This window comes from Atractosteus spatula, chromosome 4, assembly GCF_055471065.1.
Source record: "Atractosteus spatula isolate fAtrSpa1 chromosome 4, fAtrSpa1.hap1, whole genome shotgun sequence".
NCBI classification, from domain to species: Eukaryota; Metazoa; Chordata; class Actinopteri; order Semionotiformes; family Lepisosteidae; genus Atractosteus; species Atractosteus spatula.
Genome location: NC_142709.1, coordinates 14009118 through 14034905, shown reverse-complemented (window position 1 = coordinate 14034905; position 25788 = coordinate 14009118). Strand labels below are relative to the sequence as shown.

General features: G+C 39.7%; 1 protein-coding gene across 3 annotated transcripts in view; it reads right to left on the bottom strand.

Annotated features, from left to right (window-relative positions):
- nhsb (Nance-Horan syndrome b (congenital cataracts and dental anomalies)) overlaps positions 1–25788 on the bottom strand; it is a 154238-nt gene that overhangs the window by 22254 nt on the left and 106196 nt on the right. For all 3 annotated transcript variants that reach the window (XM_088913368.1, XM_088913369.1, XM_088913370.1), the window contains one exon: positions 1070–1222. In XM_088913368.1, the coding sequence (XP_088769494.1) occupies positions 1070–1222 (153 nt within the window). The remainder of the gene's footprint in view (positions 1–1069; positions 1223–25788) is intronic.

Here is a 25788-nt window from a genome sequence, read left to right as displayed (position 1 = left end):
GGGTTTCAATGGACTGAGAGTGCAGCACGTTAAGCTTCCAAAAAGCAATTTCCTTTCTGGGCACTAGGGGGCAATGTCAGTCTAAATTTACATGGCCATCCAACACCCTTAGCACACACTGGAAAACATTTGACAGAGCAGGCAGGAAAAAGAAGCAGCCATTCTTGCAGATTAAGGGCAAGACGTTTAAGGATGAGGAGCTTCACGGAGCTCTTTCTGTTCTTTATGCTGGAGGACAACTAACATCAAATATCTGGTCAAGTAACGACTATATTTAGACAGGATTGAAATAAGAAGGCGAGGAATCAGATGGACAAAATAGATCTAATTATTGTCAGACATTATTTTTTGAAGCTGCACCATATGGTTTTGAAAGGGTTGTACACACACAAGGTTTATGAATAAACAAAATACTTACCACTACTTCACAAAACCTGAAAAACTACTGTTAAATTAAATACAATACTAATATGCTTAGCCAGTTAGTAAACGGTAGTGCAGTATTTGCATTCTAGACACTCTGTACTAATCTGTTATGTAACTCTTTTATTTACATATTTTTCTTTTAATTTTATTGTCCATTAATATGCATAAATTATCTCAGAAAAATAAATTTCTCAAATCTTTCCTGGCCTTTTTTTTTCCTGTTGTAACATCACATGGACGTTGTTTGCCAGTGCTGGTTCAGTGACAACAGGACTAGAGACAAGGACACGCTATTATGGCTGAAAAAGTGCAACTCAGAAAATGCAGACAATGGAGAGGCAAATGCACAGACAAACAGACAAAAAAAGAACATAAGCTTTGCATTGGCTTGTTTAGTTGGTAGAAGCTAAATGTTTTGAGGGTCTCATCCAGCTGTTTCTCCAAAGTCCCTGGGGTTACAAATGCAGCTCCACCACTGGATAGCTACTGGGTGGCCCCAGGTGCACGCAGCGCGCTCACTGCAGCTGCAGATGTACAGTATGCAGTGAAAAACTGACTGCATTGAACTCGGGGAGCGTTCATGTGCCGTGGCAGTGCTGCTGGTGGAGGAGAGGGCCCAGCAGCTGAGAGACACCGGCCTCACCTCGGTACAGCGCCCGCAGGTTCTGCTTGGCATGCCGATGGAGCTCCTCGACGCAGGGCGGGCGAGTGGAAGGGTGGAACACGTTGCGCTGCTGGTGCCATGGAGCCTGGTAGTGTGCTGTCAGCTTGCTCTCTGCATCCAGGTTGGAGACAGCTGCAATAGGAAAGGCATAAGACATGAGCCCCGTGCCTCCACCAGTTCTCATTGGCTCAACAACAGGAAAGTTGTAAGGGCTCTGATGATAATAGCCAACAACAGACATAAACACTTCTGGTTTCAAATCAGACTGCTATAGCTATTTATGGGACAGCTGTATTTGTGTAATCACAGAGGTAGCTAAGAAATATAATCCACATTATACGTAATACAAACAAAAACTAGATGTGCCTACATTAGTTGAAGGGGTGGCACAGTGGCGCAGTGGTTTGCACTGCTGCCTCGCAGTTCTGGGGCCTGGAGTTCATTTCCTGGGATGCTGTCTGTGGGGATTTTGTATATTCTTCCTGTGTTTGTGTGGGTCGAAAGATATGCTGGTAGGTCAAATGGCGCTGGTGTGAGTGTGTGCGTGTCCGTGTGTCTGTTTGCGTCTTCCCTGTGATGGACTGCCGTTGTGCCCGGGGCGTACCCTGTCTTGTGCCCGCTGATTGGCAGGATAGGCTCCAGCTCTCCAGTGACCATATATTGGATAAAGTGGTTAGAAACTGGACGGATGGACATATATGGATATTTTTTACATTTCCACCATTAAGCAAAGAAATAGATTCTCTTGAATTATCCGAAAGGATAGTCAGTTGAGACAATAGCCACAGAACATTGTAAAGCACAATAAGGGACTTATGAAAAGAGCTGGGTTTATTAACATGGTAAAACTATGCAATGATGCTCAATTGTTCTCCTCCAGATGGAAGGTATTTTAAAACCCAAGTACTGTGAGCTACTTGTCACATCTCCTCCTGCTTAAGAGCTGTTCCTTTCTCCAAGTATGACAGGGAGTTGTAAAAACCGAGACTGAATGAATAAGCAATTGGTGAAAAACCACTACTCAACAGGGTTGATATGGTGCGTAATTACAGGTACCACACAAGTCCTAAAAAAGAAACTGTGTCAGCAGCGCTAATGCAATGAAAACCACATGCAGTTTAAAGTTATTTCACGGTCCTTTGCCGACACATCCATGCTTAACATTTCGTATCATCAGCATCAAGCGGCATTAAGCTTCAGGTAACACATGCGAGGAACTGGGAAATGGCAAAGCCTGCTGTGTAATCCATCTTGTGTCTTATGTTTCCTAACATAGCTGCATGCATTAGTTTCCATTCAGAGTGCAAATCTGAGGTAAATTATACACACTACTCTGCAGGTAAATAATTCATGCAAAACTACCAAGAGATTTCTGAGATGGAGGCGAAGTTATTTTAAAAGCCGACAGCGTATGCACACCACTCTCATTCTTCCAGGCAGTTAAGTGGCCATTCGGTCATAGTTCACCGCAAAACCGGACAAGAAAAAACAATGTGAAATGGGACAAGGCTGCTATAGACAGTCTTGGGGCTCCAAAAATACCATAAGATTTCTGAACTGATTTCAAGCAGGACTAACTGTCTAACTCAGAGTGTACGTGTCACCTGATTTTTATTTCAGTAAACGGGTTGTTCTCCTTTAGAAAAAAAACCCTGATTTGTTTTAAACTATGGGTATGGATTATACTTAACCAAAATTTAAATACGTATTGTTATTTAAATGTCAGATTTATATTGGGTATTTATTCTAGTCCCTCTATCTATATGTTTATCTGTATTGTAAACAATGAATTAGCCTCTATCCACTTGCCAGCTGAGATTGTTTCAAATGAAATGCCAGGGAAAGATTGTTCCAGAGATCCTATTATTAGTGTGTTTACTCTAACTGTCAGTCACAATGGAAAGCGATTTAAATTGCTAGTGGTGTATGCGGACCTCAGTATGTGCCCTTACGAAGCCATAAGACTTACCTGTATCTTTTAGAAATTTTGTACTAAGTAACATCACTTGAGTAATTTAGTTGAGCCATAAAAAACATTATTTTTTTACTTTTTCACAGAATTTCCTTAATTCTGCTGCCTTGTTACTATAACACCCACCTTCTTTTAGCAACTGTATGCTGTACAGTTTAAGCAATAAGGAACCCCAGTCATAAACAGTTCAGAGAATGAGGATACGCATTTATATATTTTCAGAAAAATTCCTAAAAATGTGTAACTCAGCAACTTTGAAATTAGCATTAATATTATATCAAATTCCCTAACTCAAATCTTACCATCTTCATCCTTTTGCACAAAACACAATTAGATCTGGCTCTCCAACTGGAATGCCCTGATTTCCCCCTTGTTGCTCTGCTCTGCTCTGCTCATCGCCTTCGTTGTTTTCAAAAAGAACTCCATGGAAAGGGCTTCTGCTCTATTTAGCCGGCAATGCGCCGTCTGCTAATTTGAGCTCTTCTAGGCAGAGGAGACATACAGCAGGACGAAGGTGAAATCTGGGAGCTACACGTGTAAGGAGTGTAGTCCAGAGTTTTCACAATGGGAAATTGCTTGGCTGTACTGGAGAAGCTGTCTTAGATCAGCCACAAAGTAACACGCGTATGCTGCTCATTAATCCAAAACCATCTTTCCTTGCCAATTAGCTATGGCTTTCTATTAAGCATTTTACATCTGAAGATTTTTTCTTTGTTTATTAGATGATAAATGTTACAACTTGTGGTCAACATCTTCAGAACGAACAGTAAAACAAAACCCAACAGGACACAAAAATAGAAACTATGTGGAAGTGAATTTAAAACCAAGAAGAGGAGCCACTTCTTATCCAAAGGGTTGTGGGAGCATAGAACATGCTACTTAGCCATTTGGTTGAAGCCAATCCCTGGCTTCTTTCAAGAAATGACCGGATGTCGATTAGGACTTCCATCGATAAGGTCCTAATTACCAATTGGGCCATTTAGGTCAAAAGGGCTCCTCTGCTTTGCAACCTTTTGTTTTTTGTTCTGCTGATCACAGTCGCAAAATCCCAATCAGGTTTGCATAAATGTAGTGTGAATAAAGCTTTATGTCAATTGCAATATTTTCAAAGCCCACATTTTATCAGCTCACCAAATGATAGGTCAGTTGAGCCATACACAGAGGAAATTGGCAGTTTAAGTCAAGGCTATAGGAAGCAATCTAGTTTGGGAGGAGACCCACAGGAGCTCAATCTATCTTTGATTGCTTATCATCACTGCAATGTGGTACCTGAACCCATGAGTCTTAAAAGGCCAGGAAGAGGCTGCTCAGGTTGAACTCAGTGCTCAGGTCGGCAGCTCCCACTGATTTCTTCATCATATGTCTATCAGGATGTCAGACACCCCTTAAAGGGGAACTGCAATGCTATTTTCATTTTTTGCAGTTAGAAAGAATCATCATTGATGTGAGCATTTCAAACTGCGATGGACGTAAAATGTACACAGTATGTCATAAAACCTCCAATTTACATCACAAAATAGATTAAATCTCCCGGCATGCACAGCACCATATTCTGAGATTCAGAACGAGGCAACAAAACTTTTGGTAACGTGTGCAGCCCTATGACATCGTAAACAAGCTGGCTTGTGATTCCATTTCTTTTAATCCAATAGAAATATTGCTCTAAACTTCAAGATGGTTTTGCCGACAAATACTACTTACTTGTTAACTCTGCGTGGAGATTTATTTGCTCGTACATCACATTACATTAGTCATTACAGTGACTAGTGAGCAGGAAGGGCCTGTAACCTGGAGACTTACAGTATTTTCACATAGTTCACAATTTTGTGTTTAATTTGCAATTTGTATTTTTTTCTATAATGTCAATGTATTTATTTTGTTACCGAGAGTTAATGACCAGTCTGAGAAATTGAGACTGCAGTTCCCCTTTAAAAAGCATTAAGGTGGACATGAAATTGGAAAATGAAGGTGTGCTTGCATCTTATGAAGCAAATGATAACCAGAAAGAAAAGTGTTGTCATTTAACAGCAAAACATGACACAAATCTGGGCAAATACCAGACAGAGAAGCACACTAAAATGTTAAAACAAAGAGAAATGCTGCTGTTTATGTGTTTTTTTTCATATCACCAGCCTAGCTACCAGAAACACAAAAAGACAAAGTGGGATAAAAGGTACCAAGCAGCTGGACACTTGAAAGAAGCCTTTCAAACATCACAGAAAACCATTTAACAACTAAGAAATCTCATACCAAAAATGGGAGAGTCCGCAGTAGCAGGCGAACATTCCTCCTCCGTAGTTCCTGGTGCCTGGTTCAGGTTGAAAGAGCTTGCTTACTGCACCATTGATCTCACTCATTTGCAATGAGTTGACTGTTCCAGAACACATGATAATCTCTCACTACTAAGGTTAAATGCAGAGCATGTGGGATACAGGCAATGTTATACACTGCAGAGAGGTTGACAGGAAAACAGACAAGAAAGGCAAAAACCAAAAGCTTGGTTTCCGTGTGTCCAGTCATGCCAAAAAAGAGCTCTTAAGACTGGCAAGAGAAACACTTCAATGCTGCTTTTACACATAAATGAACATTTGTGAGATATTGATATTTATAGTGGGGAACCGGGACATCATTATCTTTGAAATGACAAAGCAAGTGAATAGCAGATGAGTATTTGACAACAGGACTATTCTTGATCACAAAGAAAGATTTTGTTAAGGGAAAACTATGGAAAACATTCATGGAAGGGGTATGTGTGCAGATGTAGTAGCTTCAAGGGAACTAAAGAGAAAAAAAAGTAGAACACCTCTTATCTTAGGTTTCAATTATTTAAAGCAACTGCTTAAGGGCACAGCAATTATTACTGAAAGTATACTGCTAGGCTCATGAAATTAACATTCAGCAATCATTGTCTCTTCTAATCTCTACCTCATGTGTCCAGAGTTTGACATATCATTCTCACTCAATCGTTTGAACATGTCACTTATATATTTCTAACAGAAGGCGGGCACCTTTAATCATGTCTTTGGAATAATGGAAAGAAGACAAGAGCTGGATTGCCTATATTATCAGACTCTAGAGGAGAAATGTAGATAAGGGAGCAGCATTTTTTCCCCTCTCTAAACCAGCATCTGCCCATTAGCATTCAATGTGCAGCCGTTTCCCCTGAATAACCCAAAGTCATCTGTATCCAAGCAACCCTTCAAATTTAATTTACACTGAATTGCCAGATCTTTATCAAACCATAATTACCGGCCTAATATGAAAGATACATTTTTTGGACTGCGTGCGTCTTGTAAGCATAACTAAGGAGGAAAAAAAATGAAGTTATCAAACAGGTTTATACGACACTGCAGAAGAAAAACGGAGACAGGGAGCTGACAGAGGATATTTTGGGGAAGATGGGGTGATCCCCAAAAGAATACTGTAGTGATACGTGTATGTGTCGGATGAGTCAGGTTATGGCTATAAACTGAATCTACCAAGCTTGCAGTTGAAGTGCCACAGACCTATTTTTTATGACTGGGTTCCATCTTTACTGTGGCATGATGGTTACCACTGTTGCTTCACAGCTCACAGCCTCCTGGGCTTGATTCTGCTCTGAGTCATCTATATATGGAAAGCCTGCAAGTTCTCTGTGGCTCCTCTAAGTTGTCCCCTTTCTGGGGAGGGGATTGTTCCCATCATGACCAGTATTAATTATGTCACTAAAGCTAATCCAAATGAGAATAAAGGGCTGAAAAGATTCGTCTCAGTTACTTTATGATGGCGTGATGTTCTAAAAAGTCTAGAAAGAAAACAGGCTCTTAAAGTTAGATTAGTATCTGCAAAAGGTGGGCTGCAGTCAACATGGGTTAATATTATGGAGTGCACACTGAGAGATGGGAAAAAAACACAGAACATTCAGGGGCCAATTCCTTATGGGGTTCAATGAGTAAAGTATTCCCTCTCACCCTCTCATATAGTACTCCTTCCTTTGCCAGGTTAGTGTGACTGGTGACGTTGAGAGCTAGGGCTTTCTGAGTCAGGAAATGGTCAGAAGCAATATCTGTCACTCATCCCAGCATTCCTTTGTTCACTACAGCATGTTCGGTGCCTGAGTTGACCAATGTGCAGCTTCTCTGCTAAGAGACAGCTGCCTGGAGAGTTTGCATCCACTGGCAAGGACCAGTGTCACCACTGATTTCCTGTGTGCGCTGCCTTCCAGCAGAGGGGTACAGTGCAGTGCAGCTTTAATCTGGGGGTCATAAGAAGGACTGTGGGCTAAGACTGAAGGTATTTCAGAAGTAATTACCCGAGCCCCCTGAACTTTAAACACACTCCCATTAGAACTCATGATATTTGCCAGACAATTCCCAGGCTCACATTTGTCAGGTAAGATAATTGCTGTTGTGTAATTTGAGACGCCTGTATTTTGACCACAACAAGGTCTAAAGAAAAAAAAACAGAGTAACCTTTAGGGATATTGTTTAATCACCCACACCCAGGTTATCAGTGAGGCATTCCTCGGATGTAGCTGATAACCGAGCTTCCCTCCAAACTTTACAAATGCAGCTCGTTTGGCAGATATATCACCCGCAGCAATAGGCTCTCATCCTCCAATTGCTTTCCAGGTGTAAAAGCCCACTCTACCCAGTTAAGACCTTGTCAATGACTACCTAAGCCCTGAGTATGCAGCATTCCAAAGATAATACATTTTCAGCAACATTTCTGCAAACCAGCATTACTTCATATCATAAGGTAATAAGAAAAAAAATCCCCGGTCAGTACTATTCAAGCTGTCCCCTTTCCATTTCAACAATTTCCATTACTCCACAGTAAGTAAAATGATTTTTCAGTCCCCACCAAGCACAAAAGTCAACTATATATGAAAAAAATGTAATTACTATTTTAATCTTTCTACTTTTCAGACTTTGGTTTTTAAATCAGATCTTCTTTTGTCTTTACATATACACATTACACAATAAAATGCAAGAATTACAGTTTGTATAGAATCTATGCTGTAACCTAGAGAAAGAAAAGACCAATGTTTTATTTTACACAGTAGCCACAAAACACCTCACAGTATCTGGAATGAAAGCAGTATCAAAAATCACCAATTCCTCTGATAAAGCATTCTTTCAGGAACTATAGAGGAGATCGTGACCATTTAACACAGAACTTGCTCATATTCTTTCCAGACAAAACCTGCTAAGCACTCATACTTATCATCTTATAAGCTGTGGTAGCTAGTGAACAAGAGCCACATCTCCTTTTTAAGCCAAATTATCTTCACTGATAATTATACATACAGCGCTGTCCGTGGTGCATCCTGCTGTCCAAGTATCTTGCTTATTAGGGGCTGGATAGTCCTGGCACATTTGCATCTGAGAGCAGCATCTGCATTCTTGTCTTCCTGCACTGCAAGACTGTCATACCTTTGTACTTCCTCCCTCTCCTACACCTCCTCCTCCGTGCTCTGGATGGTTGCAGCATGCGCTGAGAGCTGCCCATCTCTCCCTCGGCCTGCCGCCTGACGCGAGCAGCAAGCCTGCGCGCCGGTGGGGTCAGGAGCCGCGCAGCGCGGGCTGCAGCGGAGAGGCGGCGCGTCCTGCACTGTCACCAGCTCGCGTCCTCACTCCGCGCTGTCTGCAGAGTCAGCAGCAGCAGCGGCTCAGGCAGCACAGCACACTGGTGCTATTCAGGGTTTCTCACGGATAATAATAGCTCCTCATACTAATACAGCGCTTTTCTGGACACTCCACTCACAGCTCTTTGCAGGTAATGGCCAAGAAGACTAGGGGAGAACAGAGGTCACAGCTAGGAGTGAACAAGCTGTGTTTAGACGAAAGAAAACCACTGATGAGAAAAACGTATTAGCTACATCGTTTAATTGCCTGTGACTCTTGAAAACACAACCAGACCTCTCCACCACCACCAATGTGCAGCCCCCACCTGGATGATGCGACAACAGCCACAGTGCACCAGTACACTCACCACACACCAGCTATCAGTGGGGAGGAAGAGGAGAACAGAGTGATGAAGTCAATTCATAGATGGAGATTACTAGGAGGCCATGATTTGTAAAGCCCAGAGGGAAATTTGGCCAGGACGCCAGGGTTACACCCCTACTCTTTTCGAAAAAACACCCTGGAATTTTTAAGAACCACGGAGAGTTAGGACTTCGGTTTTTGTCTCATCCGAAGGACGGAGCCTTTTTACAGTATAGTTTTTGACTCATCAATATACTGGGGCATTAGGAACCACACAAACCAGAGGGTGAGCGCGACCAACTGGCCCCACTAACACCTCTTCCAGCAGCAACCTTAGTTTTTCCCAGGAGGTCTCCCATCCAGGTACAGTACTGGCCAGGTTCACACCTGCTGAGCTTCAGTGGGCTGGAATTCCTCAGGAGGTGTGTTGTCCAAAGGCACGCAGGTCTGTGAGGACCCCCTGCTTCTGGCCTCACCCTCAAGGGGCATCCAACTACCACCATGAAAAAATATTCAGCCCTCTTGGAGTCGAAAGCAATATTAAGGGATGGCTAAATTGGTTTTAAGTGTTTTCTGCTTCAGAGAGTTTGGACCTACCACCTCACTGGACAGTCTGGCATCAGGAATATCCTCCGGATTTCATTTTAATAGGTTGCATTCATATACAGTATATGACCTGTGCCTGACACATCTAACAGAGACATGAGAAATCTTTCTTTTATTGTTTTTTTTTATTTTTTAAAACATGTTCCTAAACGTAATTGCAATATTCAAGGAACTACAGTCAGCTCACAACTTTCAGAATCTGACAACAGTCTGTGGTTGGTTTTTGCATTTTTTGTTCTGCTATAACAGTCATAATGACAACAAAAATCAATTACCATTCTTTTCTGCGGTGTACTACAAAATTTCTGAGACAATGAGACAATCATTACTCTGTATTGCTTCCTCTGAACTGGGCTTTATGTAGCCCGGATAATACTGATCTATTATAACCCCAATATCATATTATAGCATTCACAGGCCTTTATGACCCTTTTTCCAAAAGACATAACTTTCATTCACTTTTTTCATATTAACACAAACCCTCATGTTAAATCTTACACTACTCCTAACCCTAATTCCAGCCACCATCCTAGCCCTAACCATAATCCTAACCTAAACCCAAGAAAGTCTATCTAGCAACAAATGTTTGATTGTGACAATCTATCATCTTTTATTTATGGATGGGAAAATAGCTTATCACTGAGGATAGTGTGTGGATGTATTCAAGTAGACACTATATGGAAGGTGATGAAAGGATTTGGATTTCTCAGACATTTTAACTGTGGTTAAGATTTACTGTGGATTTAGTATTAAAGAGACTATTTACACAAGCAGTGATTGCTACAATGCTAAGTTCAAGGTAACAAGAGCTGTTTTCTCACTATTCCTAAATGTCTTGCATAAATCATTTTTTCAAACATAATGGAATATTAATAACAGAAAAGGTTATTTTCCAGCAATAAGCAAAATTCAGTTTTAAATTAAACAGTGAGTTCTGATAACAAGCAATCTATGCACACTCTGGGTATGCAGAAATATAAAGACCTCAGATACAGATACATTTAAAAAAAATACATTTCTAAACTACACTACAAATCTAAAATAACTCTTTATTGTTCACTATTTTTCACACAAAAATGCAGATTTATAGATATATATCAAATATATAATTAAATAATAAAAAAAGGTTTCCTAATTAAGCTTCGGCCACATATAATGCAAAAAAACTGCCATATTCCTTGTCCCCCACATTATGAAAACACACATTGAACTTGAAAACGACTGTATACCTTTTTCTTTTCCATGCCATTGTAATATTTTATAGTAATATGAAATAAGAAGATTCAAAGAAATATACACTGAGCTTTCTATAAATCATAAATACATTTTGTCTCATTCTGTAGCATGTTTCAAAGTTAATACTTATTTTTCTTTCTTTCAGCAGTGTATACTAGAATGCATAACTAGATTATAACATAATATGTCATTGAGGATCATGTCAAAATATACTGATGATATTCTCTAGATGCCGGGATTAAAATAAATACTACTTGCATAAATATTAAAACAATGTTTTGAATACAGAATAGTGCTTCAACTCAGTGAATAATTAACACCTATATTGGCTGTTCTCAGTACACAAGAGACATTAACATTTCTCAGGTATTCCTCAATTAATAGGAAATAAACCCTGCAGGTCACCTCAGGATGGTATCAAGGATATTCATTCTGGTCTCTCAAGAAGCTGCTTGTGAAGAAATCCCTGCACACAGAGAGCAACCAGACTAACAGGGAATACAGCCAGAGTGCTAACAAGGGACAGAAAAAAACTGTGCTACACAGTGACTGATTTTATTTTGGTACAGTACTGCAGTCTACAGACTACGCTTTATCTGTTTAAACCAATACAGTAAAGAGCTATTTCTCCCCTTGCTGCGGAAAACAACAATTGGTATTCACCTAGTGATGCCTGATATCTACTCCGCCTCCCTCCTAATCCACCGCCACCTCTACACACAGGCTGTACAGATGTTTCTGTGCTATCTAGTGCTGCCTGAATCTGTAATGCTCCACACTGCTGCATCTGCATTGCTCTGATATCAGAAGCGCACAGTGATCACTAATGCAAGCAAACACAGCAGCCGCTACATCACTGCTATTACAGATGCAGAAGTCATTAGCAGTCAATAGTATTAAGGCAGCAAAATCTAGGTCAGGATTTCGAAAGAGCACTGCGGGCAAGATCTCTTAATGCAGTACTTGTTGCACTGTAGGAAAAGGCCATGTTGCTATACAGTACTTGTTTCTATAAACCACTTTTTGTGGGGTTTTTTCTCCTGCAGTGTAAGGTGCTAATAATGTGCAATGTTTTCTGTCTGATGGACTCCTGTCTACTGAAATAAACATTATAATCCATATTCAGTTCCATAATATGTTCATATAAAAAACCTAGTCATTAACAAAGATTTTGACAAATGACATTTATTCTGTCCATTCATCCATATATCTATAAATCTATGTGCCTGCTTTGGTCTCTTACAGCCAAACCACATTTCTAATACCGATTTAAATGTTCTGCAAGTCTTTTTATTCCTTTAACCTTAAAAAACAAGTGAAAATTTGACTTTATGGCATACTGGTCATTTTAGATTACAAACACATCATGTCTTAGAACAGTGTGCACTGTTTTGATTACAGATAAGGCAAGATTAATTTCAGAGTGGATCTTGAGCTCCTGATTATGGCTCATATATTAGAATCCTCTGCACTGAGTGCAGATGTACAGGGCAGTGACAGTCACTATGAGTCCTGATCAGTGATCCTGAGTTAGCTGCATGCAGGCAAGACAGACCAGAGGACAGAGGACTTTGAAGTCCCTGTTTCAGCCACATAACAACAAACTCTGCTACAGGTTTGGTGTCTGCTGGAGTGGATGGTACCATCAGTACATGTGTCTGTCCTCCAGCTGACAAGACCTTTGCTTTGGACTTTTTGGAATGACAATGCGAAGACAAACACGCAGCCTGATGATGTGCCTTACTGTATGTGTGCTAAAATTAACACTGCTTTTCTTTTCACTGCGTGCGCTACATGATTTTACCACTGTTACAAATTCTTTGTACTCAACAATTGAAACTGTACTGCAGAAACACAACTAGATGAGAAAGTCCAACTGTTGTGCACCTCAAAGTGGACTAGTTTAAACAGGGCCTACTGTAAGTCTATGGTCCTCCTGGATCAATCTATGCCTGTTATATGTTATATCATTAGTCAGGCTGATTAACTATAAAAGGGAGTATTAACTAATGACTCTTAATTTAGAAAACAGTGAAAACTTTGTAAACAGTACCTCAGGTAAGCTTATAAAACTACTAAATAAAATAAAACAATTATCAAATAAATATTAAGTGGAATTCTCAGTCTTCATAATGACAAAGCAAAATACACCAGCTGCCTGAGTAAAAGATAGTATAAACATACAGTATAACTGCACACTACCTGAATGTCATAATTAAAAATAATAACTTGTGTACATATCAATCCTTACAATCCTTCCTTTGGAATGTAAATCACCATATGAATGCAATTGATTAATTAATATCAAACCCAATGCCAGTAAAATCTGAACTTAAAACTCTTAACATTGCAGACCTACAATTTGTACTATTAATGTTAAATTCAAGAACCACCGAGTGGAACCATATTTGTGAAAAATGGACTACAGTTATCTATACACAAGGGGACCAATTTGTCCAGCATGTGAAGAGAATAGAGTCTTCCATTTGTTGCTTTTAGAGTTTGGTTATTTGACCTTGTAAGTTTACATAACTTACCATAACTAATTGTGCATATAATTGGGAGCATTTTCCTTTCCAACACAGCCTGCAATAGTGATTAAACGGAATAATCCTCCATATTTCAAAGCAGGTCTGGTTGTGTTTTCAAGAGTCACAGGCAATTAAACGATGTAGCTAATACGTTTTTCTCATCAGTGGTTTTCTTTCATCTAAACACAGCTTGTTCACTCCTAGCTGTGACCTCTGTTCTCCCCTAGTCTTCTTGGCTTTGAGTTCAACAAACTGTGAAGGCTGAACTTGTGACCTTATGCCCTAAGTTCATTTCAGACCACTTCTGGGTTTTTATTCAAAACTGCCTAGATTAACCCATGACCTTTAACAATAGCTGATAACCACCAAAGTGTGTGTTAGACAAAGGCTGTTTTTATGTAAATGAATAATGAAATTAATAATTTAAAGATTGGTCAGGGAAGTCTGTTTCAGGACTTTTAGGTCAAACAGACGTCCAAACTGCTTAGAGAAAATTTAAAGTATTCGGTCTGTAAATCATGAACAATGATCACAATGATAGAATGAAATCGGAAAATATTTTATAATGTGCTTCCATGTCACGAGTAATTATACATTAAAACATCTTAAATAAATCAAGAGGAAAAGAAAATCGTCAGAAATAACTGAGCTAATTTGTGATCATTTCACATAATAATGTTCCCAAAAATTAACACAGACATACAACCTTTGCTTTACAAATCTCACCAGAAAACACACACACTTCAATTAAAAGGTATACCAAACCACATATAGCTACAGAAATTCTCCCCATTATCAGCTGCCTGTTTGGGGGCTCTGTTACAGTATGATACACCTTGCCTTTGCACTAATATGGGGAACACACAGCAACACAGCAGCTGTTTTAGAGATCACTTGATGATGTTAATGAGACATATTGTTGGTTGACAATATTTTTAAATGAGCTGGTAAAGCAAATTTTCCAGAACAATGATGGCACCACATGCAGACAAGCTTATTGGGTCTTGAGGCTCAGAGTATTATTAGTTCACCAGCATTCTGATCCTTCATCACTGGTGGTCTGTGTTCAGATCAGAAGTAAAACGCAGTTGCCATTTCTCTATTGCTCAGAGAACATTATCCACTGTGGGAAAAAAGACAAAACTCCTCAGGACTTAACTGTACAGGATAAATAAAGGATAAACGATCTCTAACTTGTTTTCAGTGCTAAAGTGATGTGAAAGTAATTGCCTTGTACTACTAGAAATAACATTAATGAGACTGGCAGTGAAATAAATGCTTTGAAATAGTCTTACCATTTTTGCATAGGACAAGAGGCACATATTCTACATTAATGCTTTGATTTGCTTTGTTCACATACCTTGGCATATAACAAAATCAGTTTAACTAAAAGTGACTGTGCTCAGGCTGATATGAAGTCAGGGAAGTATGGTAATCTATGGGGAACTAAGGTACAGGGCAGTGAATGTCCAAGAAACCACAGAAAACAATGGATTTGTCTAAAGTGCAAAGTCATTTTATAAAGGGGACACTAGAAAATTTAAAAGAGGAAACAGAAGGCTTGCTTAGTGAGCATAACAGACCGCAGAATTATACTTCACAGCGCAACGCAAAACGAAAATGGAAAAGAGCACACCAAATCCTCAGGTCCACAAGATGAATCACCATGGCATATTTCCGAATCTCTTCGAGACCTATGGCCTCCAGAGCAGTTATCAATCTGATGTTTAGCAGATGAGCGCATCTGCAGCCCATTTCCTCAGAGCAGAAGCTCTGAAACCGCAATTTAATGTAGCTGCTGCTGGGCTGCAGCATAAGTAGATGGGCTGTCTCACCTCTCTACTACACTAAGTGTTACCAGCACACTTGGCTGACTCCTTGCTCTCCGGGTCCTTTGTTGTGAATCCAGCCCACTTTTGCAAGAGAACAATTTGCTTCCATCTGATGCCAAGGTTTGGAGAACAGCACATAAGCAATAAGCTTTTTTTATTTTACAAATAAATAAAAAAATGATAAAATGATCAAAAGCATTCTTCTGCACACCTAAAGGCACCTGCAGACAGGCATGAAGTCCCACTAACAAGAAAAAGGCTTTTTGTTTTCATTACATTGCAGGGATGAGATCAAATGAGGAAAAGGTTAGAAATAAATCAGATGCCGGCAAGGTGAGGTGTGCTTTCTGAAGCAAGAATGTAAAGCCACACAATGTATTTAATTAACTTGAAAACAAAATAAACAAACAAATATGTCATGTTATGAACATGCTTCAATCACCTACAAAAGTATAAATACAAAGACAAGATCTACAAAGTAATGAACATAATTTCATGATAAGTGTTGTTCTGCTCATACAAAGAACACAAACACGTCTAAGAAAGGACAATAAAGTCTGTAGTGTAATCAGATGCTGCTATTTCAATTGACCACATGTTGGTCCTCATCTTCTGATGCACTTACGTGAATCCCAACACAAAGTGCGGAGCTAATGAGATAAAATGCTTGGGAATGTCCAAACTAAATTTAGTCAGCACAGGGCGACTGAAGTTAAAGGTCAATGGAGGCAGCCACACTGATGCAGTGCATACAGCTGTCGGTCCGGAAAAACAAATATTTGCATCTCATATTCTGTTGTTTGCCTTTTTTAGAAAGAATTGAAAATTAAACACATTGAAATCCAGTGGAGGTTGTGCAATTTCACCCGTGCCTACACGTTCAAAAATGTTTTTAAAGAACACTACATGTTACATTTCAGGAAAGAGGCATCGTACTGTGTAACACATACCATGTGACACTTCACGGTACTGTATAGACCTTTAGCTAGGTGATTACATGATCTCTGTATTGCTTTACATTTATAGTACTGTTACATCTGCTTCCTTATCCCTTTGACAGAGTCACAATTAGTAAACCTGCAGGTCACTGATTTTGCAGTCTGTTTTCTTCAGCTGATTTTAATGCCCTAATAACAGTCTCTCCAAGCCAAGGTTCTAATTAAGTTGTTACATCACAACCACCAGTATCTCAGCAGTAAACCTTTAAACTTGAACACGCTTAGTAGCCTTATCTCTCAGTGTTCTCAGTTCCCAATGGTAGTCAGCACCTTCAGGATTTTGAGAGGGTCTCAGGACCACTGTGGCCAGCATGTTAACCCTGCTGGGCTTACCCCACATGTGGGCGCAACCAAGTCTTCAAAAACTCACAAACGAGCCTGCTCACTGTTGCAACTGCAGACACCAGCTGTAAACACTTGAAAACTATTTAGCAGAAATGTGATAATATGGATACCAGGAAAGACAGGACTCTCCTAATGACATTTTCTATTTGACAACGAGATTTAAAGCCCTCAGGAAAAAGTGACATGAGGCTTTGCTCTTGAATGAACCAAGTTGGCCATTACCTGACGGAAGATGGCCGACTTTATCTCAGCAGTGACCCTATGCAGTAAAGTGTAAAAATGTTTTAGCCTTCTCTCTCAGAAGTGTTTTTAGTGCGTACGCTTTAATTACAACAGAGAGCATGTATATTTTGAGGACAACAGGGAAAAGGGAGTCATATGAACTGGTAACAGGTTTTCCCAGTGGAAGAGGAATCATACTGTTTATCTGTGCAGGGCAGGCAGCTCCAGCCTCCTGCCCCTCCAGCTATCTTAACCACCTGCTTCTTCCCTTTGGAGAATCTGCACAAAGCCCAGTGCGTGATGACAGAGCAGTATTAAAGAAAGTCAAACTGATCTTCCCAAAACCGCAGTTCAAAGAACAAACAATCTTTATTAGAACCGACCCAAGCGCACCTTCTCAGTCTGATCCTGTGGTTTGCCTTCATAGGCCCTCATCTGCTTCTGATTCTGTACCCTTGTAATCCCTTAAAACGACTTTGGTTTAAACCTCCTTTCCAACCAATTTCTCAGTCAGGGCCAAATCAAGGCTTGCTATCTCTTGATTAAATTGTGTTTAAAAGAGTAAGAATCATGTAAAATATGTGGGTTTTTTTATAAGGTCAAGACTCCAGTTGTATGCCACTATACTTCTTATGTTTTGATCAGGTATCAGATACATATTTTCCTGAATCTTAAAAGATATTTTTATTTCCCTTCCTAAATAGGCAGTAAACACTCTAAAAAGTGATCAAACACACTATAACACACCTGCCTCTCATTTTCAGGTGTACATTCAACTGAGTGCATTCTAGTGCATCTTAATAAGTATATTAAGATCACCAGAAACAAACACAGTTGCTGTATTGTCTTAAAACTAATAGATATGAATAAGGAAAACTGAGCTTCATTTGAGCTGAAATCTTTTATATCTGTGTCTGCTCTATAAACTAGAATCTTTTAAACATACAACATATGATGTATCTTTTCAGATATACACTGTCAGTGCCCCAATTACATGAGTAAGTAACACACAACTTACATTAAAAGTGTATGTAACAAAATAAGTATAGGACACTACAAATATTGTACCATTATTATCATTACTCCACAGTTTGAGCTGAGATGGTTTCAAGTAAATGGATACATTCATCCTCTGCAATGTAAAGTTCAATTATTTATGTCATACCTAAAACTTTTCTCAGTTACAGGAGGGTTTTGTTTATTGGACTAATCCAAACCAAGAATGTGTTACCACACAGCTGAAAGAATTTACAACACTGAAAAGAACATACCATGAATTTATAAGAAATTATTGGTGCTGATACAGTATGGAATGTACTTAGTATTTCTAATGTAACACACTGGAGCTTTCACAACCTTTTTTAAATTTATTGCACAGATTGCCCTCCATTCTGCAGGCTTCTATTATCAGCAGAGGTTCTCTGTGATTAACAGGCTGGACTGGCTACAGCTGGCTCTAAGTAAATACACTTAAAGCACACAAAAAACACAGCCTAGCACAGAGGGACAATGTTATGCAAATCTGAGAATGCCATAACCAATCCAAAATCTGACAAAGTATAACGGAGACATCAGAACAATACAATCTAATTCAATACACAATATATTAAAAACATGAGTACTTGCTTTGTTTGAAGGTACATTAAATAGTGAAAGCGGTTGTTTCTGTCTTGAAGCATTTGTGTGAAAACCCGAAATCCTAGGCAGAAACAGATCTCTGCTGTGTGCCTTTTTTCCACCAAATTAGCAAAATCAGAGTGATTACTGGCACAAAGGAATGCAGGGCATGATTCATCCGCAGAGAAAGTTTTCAGAAATAGGCTCAACAGGGGCTCATGTAACACATTGAGGTTCAGCTGACTTCCTACAGTTTTATGAATAAACAGTTACAGGTCAGCTTCTAAGCCTGCTGATGCTGCAAAGAATGAAAACCAAATATGAGGTCTTGAGGTAACGGGATTTTTAACTAAGGGGGGAAAGTAAAGCCTTTGAGGCTGTTGTAATGTTTAATAATTACATTAAATAATCAAACACATGAACTATGCTGTGTAATAGATGATAACAGTATCAAGTAATAATAAGCATGACAAGAGAGAATAATTTTAAGAGCAATTATAAACTTAATTATTACTATTTTCAGATGTTACTTAGAAATTTCACACATTTGCTTTTTGAAAAATCACTTTCCATCACTATTTTGATTTTTTTGAAGCAGCATAAAGGCGAGAACAAGCTATTGGTCTTAATCAGGAATTGAAGAAAAATGTGTTTACTTTATGCTCCACTCTGAAGGTACAGGTCTTAGTTCCTGTGTTGCCATGGCTACCTCAGGCTAACTGACACCTTTTCAGTCATTTCTGCTGAGTACCCCAGAGTACCCAGTTCTATAAATCTAAACAGATAGGGAAGGGGGCAATTTAAAAAAACCCAGGTAACAATGACAAAAGCCCTGTCTAAAGCCTGATTTATAGTCATAAATCTGTTTGCTTCCAGGAATTCTTTACTACCTCTAAGAGGTAATAATTACTATTATTATACATGCTTTACATCTAATAGAGCTTTAAGCAAAGAAGGAGAATGAGGTCAAACCCTAATTTTGTCCATGTCTGCCTAAAAGTGTATAAATATCTCACTTCTGGTTTTCTCATTTATGTTTTTCAGTTTTACATCGCTCCCTCCTCCCCATCTTCATCCTTACTGCAGCTCCCTGGCTCATTCCTCAATAAAGGAGGGAGGGGCAGTTCTGATAACCTTGTCCTTATGGAAAGGGTGTTGTTTTTCTCATCTGAACCTCACAGCTACCCTTAGTGTTTGACTGAACTAATGTTTAGTCCACTTAAAAATACGAATGGAACATGATCATCACATCTATGTTTTTGCTCATGTTAACTTAAGGTTACTCTGTGTTAACAAGGAAGGTAAGGAACATTTATTCAACCAGACTACTAAATTATAAAGCTAGTGTTTACTTATTTTCATCTAGAACTCTGTCAACAAAAAACAAACAGTATAAAATCAAACAGAAATTGTTACAAATGAAGAGACAGCTGACTGTGGAAAATGCAGTTAGAATTAGAACGTTCTACTAGTTGACCAGTGTTGTAGAATCCTTTTGTTCCAAATAATCGATGCAAGCATGTCTCACTAATTGTAAACAATACATTCATGCACACATTTACAATTGTTCTATAGTGTTTGAATGGCTTCAAATCTATTTTTGAAAAAAAAAGGCATAGCTTACCAGAAAATCACAGACAAAAAACTGCACATGAACACTCAAGAACTTTCAATGTTTAATATTATGTTAGGGTTTTTGGCCATCTCAGTCCGCAATGTTTATCTTTCCTCTCAGCACCTTGTCTAACTTTGTGCGGGGCTTTACACTAACTTTAATTTGCTTTATGACAGGTTACCCATACCATTTCTGCATACAATATGGATGCCGACAGATTAACCTCTTCAGTGGCACAGAAATTCCACTTTCTAGCCTGATCTCAATACGATTCCAAAACCTAAGCAAGTCTGGGCCTGGTCAGTACTGCAAGGAGACTTCTAAGGAAATTCAGGCTGCTGCTACAAGAGTCTATGGTGTACCAGTAGATGGCGCACTTCCCTCTAGATCGGAATTTCTCATCTAAACCCCAAGCATGTTAACTGGGGACACTGTGCTTCAGGAGGTGCTATCCTTCAGATAAGACATTAAGCTGAAGTTCTAACTACTTGGTCATTAAAGTGAAAGAAACTTGCTTGAAAGAGTAGGGGTGTTGACCCAGATGTTCTGGCTAAATTCCTGCTAAGTCCCAACTGCCTAAAGACCACCATTCAATCACTTGGTAAAATAATATTTCAATCAGCCTGACCTGTTATGTATCAGAGCTACTGCAGTAGAGGCTTCATGGGTGGCCTTGTAGCTTTGACATCCTTAGCAATGAAAAACTGTATTATTATTATTATTATTATTATTATTATTATATCTGCTCCAATACTTCCAATCACCTCTTCTAATCATGCTTTAGGTGTTAGAACTACATGTTATAGGCAGCTTACATGATTAGGGTTGATTACAGATGTGAGGTATGGAGAAATATCTACCCTATGCAGGTATCCTGCCTTCAGTGATAGAATGCTTTGGTGGTTAAGAATTCCACAGCTTGTATAACTAGGTGCTCAAAGTTGCATAAGGCATGTAGCTGGGACGATCTCCTGTCCTCTCAGACAAAGGAAGAAGCTGAATCTCAGTCTGCCGTACCCCAGCCATGGTGTATCAGGGATGCATACTGAAGAATGTTGTGCTGTAGCTCAGTGGAAGAGTAGTCACAGGTCACCCTTGCCAGTACATCTTAAAGCAGCCAGAATACACAAGTGAGACAACAAAGACAGTCTGCAGGAGGAACTGGGCAGTCAACACGAGACAAAACCCTGTGAACTCCCTGCAGCAGAACTCTCTTTACCTGCTGCCATTTTATTACACATTTCTGGAAGACATTCAGACACGAGTCAGAGAGGCCATGTCTTGACATGTAGGGTCGGTGGGGTGGCTCTGTGGCTAAGGATCTGCACCTGTGACTGGAAGGTTGCTGGTTCGTATCCCGCGGCAGGCAGAAGAATCCTACTCCACTGGGCCCCTGAGCAAGGGCCTTAACCCCAGCTGCTCCAGGGGTGCTGTATAAATGGCTGACCCTGCGCTCTGACCCCAAGCTTCTCTCCCTGTCTGTGTGTCTCATGGATATGTGAAAAGACAAATTCCTAATACAAGAAATTGTCTATGACCAATGAAAAGATCTTATCTTATCTTATCTTTGTCCTTGGATATTTAATTGGATTCACATGCCACTTCATTCCATTTTTCTTTAACACAATTGTTTGAGCTCGGAGTGGAGGGTCCAGAAAAGTGGTTTATAAGTGTAAGGATTTTTTTTGTTTAAAGCTCACTGGTAAATGGGGAACTGTTTATGGGACCACATAAATGTGATTGGTATTGACCCATTCAAAGAAACCAATTTTCTTTTAAACTGTGTCAACAAGACTTTGATCCCAAATGCCTGAAGTGAACAGTTGTAAAGTGTGAAAGGAGATGTCTTTCAAGCTGTTAGCTAATCAAAGACCAGACATCTACTTCACTACAGATGGAAAATAGGACTATACTGCATAAACCCTTCTTATATTGCTAGGTTTGAACACCTCAGCAAGGTATTCAGGAGGAAATGGGAAATAAAGACTTATAATCATATGCACAATCACAGCTTTTTTGTACTCTTCAATTTCAGAACTTGTTTATTACAATGACATGTATTCCAAGTTGCATAGATAATACAAAATGTAAAATAATTCATTCCCTACCTTTTCTGCAGTTTGTGACATACAGTTAAGGTGGTCTTAGAACTTTGGAATGTGCCTGTAATTTCTGTAGATATTGTTCATCACTTTTGACAGGATAATCAAAAGTATTATGATGCTTTTCTACAAAGCTAAAAAGGACCATCACCTACATGTCTGCGTATCTTTCCCGTCCGCCGACATGGCGCTGTCATTAGTTTGCACTGAGAGACGTCCATAAGAACAGGGCCGAGGAGTCAGGATGTGAGTGACATCCCCATCAGCTTCCAGCTCTCCTGCTGGGACGTGAACTCGTGGTCCTTCTCATTAGAGAGGCCGCTCGAGTAGCAGCCTAGCGGGTCTGTGCTGAGGTTGTGGAGGGTTACATGAGATTCAGTTCAGCTAAGTGGACTGTGTTACTAATGTGCTGAACTGCAGGGCTCCACCAGGGACTGGGCTCTGCAAAAAGGCTTTCTAAGAGTTGGAGTGACTTTGGCTAGCTGCTAAGAGTTCAAGAGCTGCAACACAGCCCTGTCGAAGACCGAATTCATATCACTGGCAGTTCCCTGTTGTTTAATTTCTGTCAAATCTTTGCGACTTTAATTTTGCATGACTTCCTGGTGGCATTTTCACTTCGACTGCCTTTGACATGCAAACTCACTGTTCGAGGAAAATCAGCTTTAAAGGTGACACTACCAAACCTAAAGCCAGGACATGTAAATTGGAAGTAATATTACCTTCTGTGGAGCTATAAAAGTCAAGCAAATAGCATTTAGGTTTACAGCATGCAGTTTTATTTACAGTATTTCAGTCATTCAGGTTTTATAATACAATTTAGTTGCAAGTGTGATGTTACACTCACAGGCAGCGTGTTACTTTACTAGTCAGACAATCAATGGACTGCACATATAAAAACTTAACACGTCATCACAAGTGAGACCCACAGAGGCCATCCCAACAATCTCAGTATGTTCTCAACACAAACCAAAGAGCCCAGATGGCTGGAAAAACTCAGCAGAAACAAAAACTAAATGAACGTCCACCCTTAATAAGTTAAATTTAAAAGAAGATGTGGTTGCTGGTGCTTAGACCAATCATATATATAAATGTCTGTTGCCAGCATAAGATATCCCTGGTAAAATATATATATATACCAATAAACATACCTTACAGTCTCAGAGCAAATCAATGTGCAGTGTATCATACAGTGTATCGCTATCCATTAAGGCTGATTTTTTGGGTTTAAAAAAACATTTGAGTTTTGGACTACATAAACAAAACACACACAAAAAAAACAATTTTAAGAAAATCCCAAAATAAGCCAGAGATAACTAATTAAGTAACTATGTCATCTCAAAGTGACAGAAGGGAAATTGGACTTACAGTATAAAGGAACCAGCAAGTTCTCAGTTTTACAACTGCACCAATGTAGGCCCCTTTTGGATTAAGTAAACAAACACTTTCAAGTGTTGCTCTTCAGTGATCTATCACAGCAGAAATGTTAATAAACAATGATTATAAATGCTGTCTACTAAGCAAACGGTAGTCCAAGTTCTATTTAGAGCAACTGCCATACTGCTAACCTGACTGTTGTTTCTATACTTCATAAAGAAGAAGCTATTGCTACAGAAATAGTGCAGGGTAACCACCAGCTACAAATTAAAAGTTGCTTTGCAATAGGGCTCTCTGTGGTTTCAGAATGTCTTTTAAACATTTAAGACAACAGAAATTCAGTTCTATCCTTGCACGACGAAGCACCTATAAATCATTTTAAAAACTACTGTACTGTCGACTTTACAAAAGTCTTTTCTCATTCAAGGATGGAAGACATAGTATTTTATAGAAAGAAATAAATGCAGTTTAAAATCTGTGAATGCAGAGCACTGAATAAAGAGAGAAGTACAGGTACAGTGACTTGCTTTCTGATACTCTGTGTGATCTCTGCTTTACGTCTGCCTTCTCCCGCCACAGATAAGATCCATGAATTTCTCAGCTGCTGATCCTGTCCTAGTGCTTTCTCACAGGTTACGGGAGTTAACCAGCCTGGTTATCAATTTCTACGTCTTAGACTTAGAGGATAAAACAGCACACCACAAAAAACAAAACTAATCAAGCTAAGGAGCAAAGTTTCAACACGTCCACATGTTTGCATTTTTACTAAGGTACAATATTTGACTAGCAGAGAAGAATCAGAAAGCAGCTGGATCTGTGACACTCTGTGATCAGGATCCTGCAATGTGAACTAAATAAACGCCAATTAGCTCTAAAGCTCTAAACACTGAGACAAACACAAAATGTCCACTAAGAAGAGACAGCTTTGTATTTTACACCAATAGCGAGCTTAAGAGTCTGTCGGCTTAAGTTTAAGTTCCGTTACACAATACTCGGATCAGCTTTGAAAGGTGCATCACAGTTCCTCTTTAACACCTCGAAAAGAACAGATGACAAAAGCTTGAGTACCTTTAGACCTCAGCAGCACACAGCACCCCAGGGCCATAACTGTAGAAGCCCCTGCCCGCGGTGGTCAGCAGACATCAAGGAAACACTTTCACACAGGCCCACTGTCCTCCTTCTGTTCCTGTTCTCATCTGCATCTCAAGGCAAGACCTGCCTCAAGTGTGCAGACACACTCTCTGCCGGAGAGACTCTGCTGACTGACTGAACTCTGACTGAAACATCTGCCGGCCTCCACTGACACCCCCTCCCCCCTCAGCTCACCTCACCCCACCCCCGACAAGAGCTGCAGATGGTTCAGTCCTGCTCCAACTTGGGCCTTCTCTAATCCCTTTATGGTCCAGTAGAGGAGCAGGCATGTGCATGAACACTAATCCCATGGTGCTGAAAAAAGTGTTGGCTAGTTAACCCTTCCTGCCACTGCGTTGTGCTAATGTAATGTGATGCTAATATTAATGTAGCCCATAGGAATTTGGCCTTTTCTGCAAACCCACCTGTGCCTAAGGGATTGATCCTTTACTCATAACCTCTCAGAGGCATTCTTTAAAACAAATAATAATGTCAAGTTAGGAAACTCATTAGGAAACTGCACTGTTCACTGTAACTTGCATTTATACATTTGACTAATGCTTGGTTAAGGTCAGTCAAAGTCAAAAGAACTAAAGGACACAGCAAAAGTCATGTTTATGCATTTATCTTATAAAAAGAAGAAAGCTAAAACTGACACCATTGCAAAATGGATCTGCTTTTGAAGTGAACTGTTCCTGTAAGTTATTACTTACAGCTATTACTGTACTTATAGTTTTCCTACATGTCAATCCACTTTTGCTGGAACACTGCGTAGTGAAAACTGACAACACCTCTGAAATTTCTGCCATTTTAGCAGGGTAAATAACTCGTTTCACTAAAGCACTTTCCACTTTCCTACACTGAGCAAAGAAGAGGCTAAAGTTTAAGACTGAAACCAGAGGCAGTCTCTGATATTTGTCTTTAGCTGATAAGATTATGAAAATATTTTTTCTGCTCTGTCCTTGTTGCAGCAGTTGCTTCCTTCCTTTTCCTCAGTGTTCATTTGCCTAAATTTGACAAGGAATCGGCATGTGCCTTCTCCTGTGGGAGCTAAAATGTGCCTGAGACTATCTTCCAGCGGGCCATTTTTCTCTCACTGAGTGATAAGTGCACCTCGCTGTCTTCATCACCTTGAGGGTGGAGGATGC